The 9,152-nt window shown below is 53.2% G+C and overlaps 1 protein-coding gene across 4 annotated transcripts in view; it reads left to right on the top strand.

The window, feature by feature from the left end:
• MYMX (myomixer, myoblast fusion factor) overlaps positions 1–9,152 on the top strand; it is a 24,381-nt gene that overhangs the window by 4,007 nt on the left and 11,222 nt on the right. The window contains exons 1-3 of one of the 4 annotated variants that reach the window (XM_019642822.1): positions 3,622–5,116; positions 5,507–6,580; positions 7,288–7,498. In XM_019642822.1, the coding sequence (XP_019498367.1) occupies positions 5,571–5,825 (255 nt within the window). In that variant the 5' untranslated portion in view covers positions 3,622–5,116; positions 5,507–5,570 and the 3' untranslated portion in view covers positions 5,826–6,580; positions 7,288–7,498. The other 3 variants (XM_019642818.1, XM_019642821.1, XM_019642820.1) reach the window with 3 other exon arrangements.

The following is a 9,152-nucleotide window of genomic DNA, read 5'->3' as shown; positions in this document are numbered from 1 at the left end:
GAGGGCAGTGTCACTGGCCCTCATATGTGGGATCCGAACCGGGGCCCTCTGGCATCCCAAGCCAGCTCTTAACCATCGCGCCACTCGGCCGGCCCGCAAAGTGTTCTTTTAGTTGTCTTCACATTTGGGCCTCAGGTCCTCCCAACAGCTCCACTCAGGTAGGTAGTTTCAGGACTACTGTCGCTGTGATGGGTGACAGGGCTGAACTCCCGATTCCTCCAGGCTAGTATTCTGCCTTCCCCGTTGACACCTCCTATACCTGGCCAGCCTCTGTACCTGGTCCTGGGCACCTGGGCCTCTCAGCACTCCCTTCCCTCCATGAGGTCTTCCTGGCCTCTTTTCAGAACACCTTGCATGGAGGTCAGCACTATCCTCAACCTCCCATAACCAGGAAATGCTCTAGGCTAATGCTGATCCCCTGGAGGGGACAACAGGACAGTGAAACATAACAGAGCTAAGACCCAGGGGCTCCATCAATTCTTCAAGCATGAACTGAGCCCCAGCATCCACTCTCAGTGGCAAGTCTTCAAGGAGCAGCCCCTTGGGCTGACCATAGGGTGTACTAAGACGGAAAACCCAAAATGATGGAAGGAGGAAGCTCTTCTTTGTTGGACACATTCTAGGAGCCAAGCTCTGGACCTAGTATTCTCTCATCTTTTGATCCTGTCAGAGGTAGGTGTTATGACCGTTACCGTTTTAAGGAAGAGGACCACCCCACGGCACAACTCCAGAGGGTGTCATCCCCACCCCAGGTTGTGCAGTGTAGTCTGCTCAGGCAGCCAGAGCAGCCCTGAGACAGGGTCCCAACATGTAAATCCAGACCTGAGCCGGCAATACAGAAGCTCTCTTCACCTCCCTGTGCAGGTCATAGCAGAGGTGGTAGCCAGGTTGTAGAGTAATTTGAATGCTCGGATGAGACAAGCAGAAAGAGGTGGCAGGGCGGGGTTGGAAGCAGGAGGCCCAGGGGTCCCAGGTCTCACAAGAACCCAGTCAACAGGTTTCCACTTCGCAAGTCGGTCCCCAGATACTTTTTAAAAATTGACTTTTAAAAACAGGAGGTTTGGCCAATTTCCTCAAAGTTGCCGGGCTCCTCCCTGACCAGCAGAGGATGAAGGGTAGAGGTCAGGGCAGAATCCATTACACAAGGCTTATCAGGAACTGTTCCACAGCAGCTTCGTTGCCAGAAAGGATGGTTATCTTTCCAGACAAGGCTGAGGATAACCTTAGCAGAGCCCTTGGTTTTCTGCCACAGAGAAAACGTCTGGGGCAGGCCGAGGGGGCTGGGGTGGGGTTAATCCCAGGTGAGGGTGGAGAGGAGGTGGAGAGGGGAGTTCAACCCGGGAGGGGGTGGGGGTAAAGAATAAACTATAACTAGATCCCAGCCTTGGACTCAGGCATCACCCCTCCTTATCTCCCTTCTCAAACTACTCTGGAGTTTCCCCATTGTTCTCAGAGACCACATCCTGTTTCCCATACTTTCCTCACTGTCCCCAAGCCCAGGGTCCAAGAATCTCACAGCTAAAAGATCCCACAGCTGTGGAAACTAGGCTGGGATGGGTGGGGTGTAAGTTACCCAAGGTCACAGCAACTGCCGATCTGGGCCGGCGCCTGGTGGGGCCTCCACGGTTTGCTGGAAATTACATGCTCTAGAGATTCCCAGAAGGAGCCATTGAGGACTGACTTGGCCTCCCTTTGTCTCAGGATGGTCAGTTCCTCCCTTCCATGTAGCTCTTTCCAGCTGTATGTGACCTGCAGGGTTCTCACACATAGGGGCACCCTAGGAGTGTGTTCGGAGCCATGAAATTATGAGGTTCAGGAGCACAGGCTCTGGAGCAAGCAAGCCTGGGTGTGAATCCCACCACAGAAACTTTCTTTCTTTCTTATTTATTTATTTATTTATTTTTAAGATTTTACTGGGAAATTAGGGAAGGGAACAGTGTTGGGGAATTGGGGAAGGGAACATTGTGTTTTTCCAGGACCCATCAGCTCCAAGTCAACTTGTCCTTCAGTCTTAGTTGTGGAGGGCACAGCTTCAGCTCCAAATCCAGTCGCCGTTTTCAATCTAGTTGCGGGGGGGGGGGTGCAGCCCACCATCCCATGAAGGAATCGAACTGGCAACCTTGTTATTAAGAGCATGCGCTCCAACCAATTGAGCCATCTGGCTGCTCGCGGCCACTCAGCTCAAGGTGGCGTGTTCAATCTTAGTTGCGGGGGAGTATAACCCACCATCTTATGCAGGAGTCGAACTGGCAATATTATTAAGAGCACACTCTCTCACCAGCTGTGCTACCTGGCTTTCCGTTGGCAGCTCAGCTCAGGGCGCAGCTCACTGGCCCATGTGGGAATCAAACTGGTGACCCTATTGCCCAGAGCTTGCGCTCTAACCAACTGCACCACTAGCCAGCCCCTATTTATTCTTGTATCAAATGTTTATTTCCAAGCACTGGGGACACAGCAGTTGACAAAAGATGGAAGTCCCTACACTCATGGAGTTTATATTCTAGTGGGGGAGGCAGATAATCAACAAGATAAGGAAGTAAAATAAAATATATAGCATTTCAGACGATGATTTGCTGTGGACAGCAAAGGAGGGGATGAAGAGGAGGCAGCAGGAGATGGGGTGGAAGGAGTATGATTTTATTTAATTATTTATTTATTTATTTATTCATTTATTTTTTAAAGATTTTATTGGGAAATTGGGGGGAGGGGAACAGTGTTGGGAAATTGAGGAAGGGGACCAGCCAAGTTGTTGTTCTTCAATCTTTGTTGTGGAGGGTACCAGTCATCATCTGGCTTCCCGTCAGCAGCTCGTGGCCTCTAAACTCAAGGTGCTGTGTTCAATCTTAGTTGCGGGTAGGTGTAGCCACCATCCCATGCGGGAGTCGAACCAGCAGCCTTGTTGTTAAGAGTGCACGCTCTATCCAATGAGCCATTCGGGCAGCAGCTCAGCTCAAGATGCCGAGTTCAGTCCCACTGGCCCATGTGAGAATCAAACTGGCAGCCCCGAGCTCAGAGCTCAGAGCTCACGCTCTTAAGCCAACTCTTAACCAACTGAACCACTTGGCCGGCCCCCAGGAGTATGCTTTTAAATAGGATGGATGAGTAACATTTGGGCAAAGACTTGAAGGAGGTAAGAGAAAGAGCCTTGCAAGCAGAAACAATAGTAGGTGGAAAGGCCCTGAGGCAGAAGTATGTCTGACAGTTAAGTTGCTGCAAGGAAGCCAGTGTGGCTGGGGGGAGGGAGGGAAGCGGGAGACAGAGAGAGAAAAGAACTATCTATAGAAGTTGAATCAGGAAGCCAGGGGAGGTAAGACCATTTAGCACCTCGTAGGTCATAATTCAAGGCTTTAACTTTGAGTGAATGGGAGTCAGTGGACAGTTTGAGCAAAAAGAGGACAGGATTGGGGCGGCCCATTAGCTCAGTAGGTTAGAGCGCAGTGCTCAGCTCACAACACCAAGGTTGCCGGTTTGATACCTGCATGGGCCGATGAGCTGCGCCCTCCACAACTAGACTGAAACAACTTGACTTGGAGTTGATGGGTCCTGGAAAAACACACTGTTCCCCTTCCCCCCCCCCCCCCCCCCCCAAAAAAAAGAAGACGGGATATGATTCATGTTTTATAAAGATTATTCTGGTCACTGTGTGGAAAAGAGTAACAGGAACACCTAGTTAGGAGGCTACTACAATAATTCAGGCAAGAGGTGATGGAAGCTCCGACGAAGGTAGTCATGTGGTGTTGGTGAGATGTGGTGAGATTCTGAGTATTTTGAAAGTAGAGCCACCTGAATTTACGAATGTGGGTAGTGAGCTGTGATAGGAAGAGAGAAGTCAAGGATAACTATCAGGATTTTGGCCAGAGTAACTAGAAAGGTGCAGTTGCCACTTACAGAGATGAGAAAGCCTGAGGGAGGAGCAGGTTTGGTGAGAAGATTCAGACCACGTATCTGCTGTGTGATTTTAGGTAAATTGCTTAACCACTCTGAACCTGTTTCCTCATCTGTACAATGGTTATAATCGCTCCCTTGCAGAGTGTTAGTGAGAATTGTGTGAGATCATGAACTCACAGGCTTGGCTTGCATGTGTACTCAGTACACATCCTGCCCATGGCCAACAGATGACACATTGCCATATCTTTTCAGGAAGGAACTGGAAGGCGACGGAGACGATGCTTATATATTTATACTCCAGTTCCTACCTCCTCCCCTGCTTCATCCAGGTAGAAGTGGAACAGGCCTTTTTGATGGTTGTTTTCTTTATTCAAAGTGTTCAATGGTTTTGGAGATGTGATGATGCTAATGGAGGTGGCTGGTGGATAAATGATCATATTCCCAAGGGTGTGAAGTTTACAAAACCGTTCAAGGCCATTACCTCATGTGAGTTCAGCAAGGCAGAAATTATTTCCATTTTATGAAGTAGGAGAATCAAGTGTTTAAAAACAAAACAAACCCAGGCTGTCTCTATATCTTGCTACCATATGGAACTTCATTGAACCCCGGGGGAAAATAGTAGGTGAAGAGGGTCCTGAAGTGGGTATTCCTCTTCCCATCCCTGAGTGGGAGTGCCACCCAGCTCTGTCCAATTGGGCCCAGCTATGAGATGGACTGTGATCCCACTAGTCTAGCCCAGGAGAGGACCCCCAAATGCTTGCCCAGGTCCTTTTCTCCCTGTCTCAGCCACTGTGAGCGGTGCCTGGGCTATAGTCTTACTGCTTCTGAGGCTTGGCTAAGTGAGTCTCATACACATTCCACTCAAATCACTCCTCCCAGCTATTCCCAGTTACTGAGGTAACTGAGGAGGTGACTGGAGCCTTAAAGAATCAATGTGCCTACGGTTACATCATTAGAAAGTTCAATCTGAGTTCCAACTGGTAGGCTTGCACCCAGCAGGGAGAATTCTTACACCTGTTGCTTCCACTTCTTGCAGCCCAACTGCCCCCTTCCCTCCGTATACCAGGTGCCAACACACAGCTGTCTCTTCCTTGCTCCCCTGACCCGGCAAGCTATGCTGGGTGGGGCTGAGCTGGGCGGGGCAGCCCTGTGTATTGAGTGTCCTGTAGGGCTGTGTCCCGGCAGGCAAATTCAGCCAGAGATTGCTTCTGAGCAGTGGTTCTGACTGGTGAGAGTTGCTGCCCATGAATGGGGGTGGGGAGTGGGGAAGGTAAGAAGTGTCAAATCAGGGTGGATCAAGGGCCTGCAAAAGAAAACTTAAAATTGTCTGAGGAAGAACTCCTGCAGGATTGAGGGAAAAGGGATGGAGGATGTCAGGAGGCTGAAGGTGTGCAAAAGCAGGAGATGACTAGAGGAGGGGAGGGTCCAGGGAACAGCAGGAGCCCCTGGAGGCCCTAGTCCCAGCTTTACAGTGAGAACTCTCCTGCCACGGCTACCTTGCCAAGAAAAAGGGCTCCAGGGAAGCAAAAGTGACCTGTGAATTGAGGTGTGGGGAGCACGAGGGTATAAACCGAAGTGTGTGGTGGGGGGAATCCTGCCCACCCCATGTCTTTGCCAGGTGAGGAGGAAGCAGGACAGGAAAGCCTAGAATCTGGATTGCCTTCAAAGCCACTGACCCGGCCATGCCTGCTCCACTGCTCCCGCTGCTGCTTCGGATGCTGCTGTCCCGCCTGCTGCTGCCTGCCGCCCGTCTGGCCCGCCAGCACCTCTTGCCCCTGCTGCGCCGGCTGGCTCACCGCCTGGGCTCCCAGGACATACGAGAGGCTCTGCTGGGCTGTCTGTTGTTCATCCTCAGCCAGAGACACCGGCCAGATGCTGGGGAGGCCTCCAGAGTGGCCCACCCGGAGAGGAGGGAGAGGTTAGCTCCGCAAAAATAAGGCCACAAGTCCCGGTAGCAGCAGATATGAAAGGCTTTCTCTTGGAGTAAGAGTTCTGGCACCATCACTGACAGTAGCCTGTCCAGTGGACATTAGCCATGGTGCGGGACTGAGCATGAGATGGGTTTGACCCAGACATGTCCCCGGGCTCCCAGCAGAAATGACTGCAACGATGTCCTGCATCGGCAGAGAACTGATCCTTACCTCTCCCTGCCTGCATTCCTCCCAAGACCCATCCTAATCGCCTCGGGCCCTGGCATGGAGAGGAACTGACTCTCCCTTGCTCTCCACACCCCCAGACAAATGGGGACTGGACGTCCAGTGTGGGACAATACTTATCCCAGGGACAATTGACAATTTAGCGGAGAGGCAAGATTTTAATCCAGACTATTTTCCAGACTGGGGATTTACCTTGAAAGAATTAAGACCTTGATTCCCCAGAGAATCGGTCCTGTGCTCCCCCTCCCCTCCCTCACACCCTCGTCTCCCAGTCCAGCATGCAGCAGCTACTCAATAAATACTTTTGAATTCTTGGGATGCCTTTGAAAGTCTTGTCACCAGCATTCAAGCCTGGGCAGCAAGACAGTCTCACCGGGCAAGGGGGTGGGGAACAACTCAAGGCTTCTTGTTCCATTGTCCTTGTCAGTCCTCACCTCTTGGAAGTTGTTTATTTTGTCTCACTTCAGTCAGTGCAGCACACTCCCGCCCAGCTGTCCTGAGGCTCTCTTAGAGAGAGTTTCGTTGTCCACCTCAAGGTAAGGAAGAAAACGTCCTTGTCTGAGTCGGGAGACTCTTCTCAGCTAATGGTGGTGGGAGATTTGTTGGTTTAGGACCCGGTGGGCAGTCCCCTGAGGGGCACTATGTCCCTAAAGAGATGGGCTGAGGGGCGACCTCAGGAATTCACCAGCTTCATTTCCCCATTCCCAATGGGAGGCCCCTCAGGGGTCCAATAAGAATAGTTATTTGTATTTGCAATTCAGCCTCTGGATAATTTGCTTAGGGTTTCCCTGCAATAGGCATCCTTCCGCCCGCCCTCCAGCAGTGAGTCTTGGGCTGTAGGGTCAGAGGGGGATAGTGAGGAATACGGGCATCTTTCAGGACCCTCATCCTGTCCCCACACCTGTCAGAAGCTTGGGTAGGGGGAAGACCTGAGACCAGAGCTGTGCGCCCCTCCACCCTAACCCTGCGGGGCTTTCCGCCAGACCCCTGCCTCCCCACTGCTCTGCCATCTGCTTCCTCCAGGAATCCTCAAAAGCCAGTGCACGTGCTCGCTCGCCCCTCTCAAGAAGGAGGCCTGGGGGGAGGGGCGGAGTGAAGGGGGTGAGAGCCTCTAGAACTCGGTTCCCCTCCAGGGTTACAGCGCCTTCCCCCCCGCCGCCCCCGTCGCTTCGGGCCTTGCTCCCTTCCCGCTGGCCTCCCTTGCCGCCGGGCTTCTCCGAAGCGCTTCTCGCTCTCTTAACAGCGCCGCGCGGTACAAAGCCCGCCGCGGAGCGCCGGGCGGGCGCCGGATCGCCCGTTACAGCCCCTCTCCCGCCCGGTGACAAAGACCCACGCAACCTGCGATTTCCGGCTACGGCCCCAACCCCGAGGTGAGGGGGGCCAAGCAGACTACCAGGGGCCCGCGGGCCCGAGGATTTCCGTCTCTCCTCCACAACTCCGATGCCCCTCCCTGGTCTGCGCAGGTGTGCGTGGAGCAGAGGCGGGGCCGCGGGGGGCGAGGCGGAGAGAGGGGCCGGTAGGGCCCTCGTTGGGGTGGGGATGTCAATGGAGTCGGAATCTGCAGTTTCTTGCCGAGGGGGTACTTTTCTCGGAAGTCGAATGCCGCAGTTAGAGGACTGCCCTTGGCCCCTACCACATACAGACCACGCATGGTCATTGACCCTCCCAGAGCAGAGGGTAGGGGGCAGAGATCTGAGAAATTAGGCTACAACGGCAAGCCCAGACCTACTGAACAGGGCCTGTACCCACGCTCAAGGGAAGTGAGGGAAGTGAGGTGAGGCTGACCCTAAGAGGGCCGATCCTGTCTTTATTTTAAATGCTGATGTTTTTTTGTTCATCGTGGATTTTTTGCATTAACTTTGATTTTTAGAAAATACTGCATCAAAATATTACTTATCTTGATTCCCGAATTTTTTGGCGCCCCTTAAATTTTGCACTTCACTGGCCTTGCCCTAGTCCCAGACCTGCCACAAGGCCTTGGTGAAATAATCACAAGCACAACTGAGAACACACACACAGTCACAAGACATGTGCTGGTGACAAAACTCTGGGCTGAGCCAACGCACTTCCAGAGAACACAAATGGATACGGTCCTGGCGGAAGATATGACTGTGTGTGAGGTGGTGAGGCAAGCTTAGGGCCTGGATGGAGGAGGAGGGAGTCTGGGGCAAGCCACAGTTCAGTGTGGGGGAGGGGGGGTCGGTCAGCTGGATTAGTTCTTCCCATCCCACTCCTGTGTCAGAGACCTGAGGGAGCCCAGAGAGGGAGAAAGCCACAAAACTGGGCAGAGGATGAGGAGGACTGCCTGGGCCTGACTAGGAAACCTCCAGGCACAGGCCCCTGTGAGTTGGGGCTTCTAGGCTGCCCAGCAGAGGGCCCTGGCACCCAGTAACAATCTCTGCTCAGGGAGGTGGCCCTGGAGGGGTGTGGATGCTGGCCAGGGGCCGAGGCAGGGTGAGTGCCAGATGGGCTTCTCTCCAGCAATAACAGCCCTCGCTGCTGCCATCTAAGGAGCAGGCCAGGCTCAGCGGGGGTGGAGAGAGGAACCCTGTTCTGGCCTCTGGCCTGGGACCCTCACCACTCCACCCCCCCACCCCTGGTTTCTTTCCACTTCAGTTCCCTTTGCATACAACTGCAGATACTGGCCACCAGCCTGGCCATGCCTGGCAGATCTGTCTGACCACTAAGGCCTGCCACCCCCACAGGCCCAGAGCCAGGCAATGAAGTTGGGGATAGAGACCAGGGCCAAGAAGGAGGGGAGAGGAGGGCCAGGAGAGGAAGAGAGAGAGACTGGACAAACACAGGGTGGGAATGGGAGAGTGTAGACCCAGACATGAAGCTGCCCGCAAGCCATGGGGCAGTGCCCAGAAAAATACCACCAATACTCCTCTCCCTGCCCTCTGCTTGGTTAAGGCAGGGGAACGATGCTATGCCTTGTCCCTGTGGGACAAGGGGTGGGAAGGCTGGAAATATCCCTTCTGGAGTAGCTTGGGGAGCCTCCGCTGATCCTAAGTAGAAAAGCTATCCTTCTCCTTAGGCCCAGTCTGTTCTCTGGGGAGAGGGTGTGACTGCATTATCCCTATGATGTTACTCCTAATTGTTAATTAG

The sequence above is a fragment of the Hipposideros armiger genome, unplaced genomic scaffold, assembly GCF_001890085.2.
Source record: "Hipposideros armiger isolate ML-2016 unplaced genomic scaffold, ASM189008v1 scaffold_72, whole genome shotgun sequence".
Classification (NCBI taxonomy): domain Eukaryota; kingdom Metazoa; phylum Chordata; class Mammalia; order Chiroptera; family Hipposideridae; genus Hipposideros; species Hipposideros armiger.
Note: the sequence above shows the minus strand (reverse complement) of the source record. Positions and strands in the feature narration are given on the sequence as shown.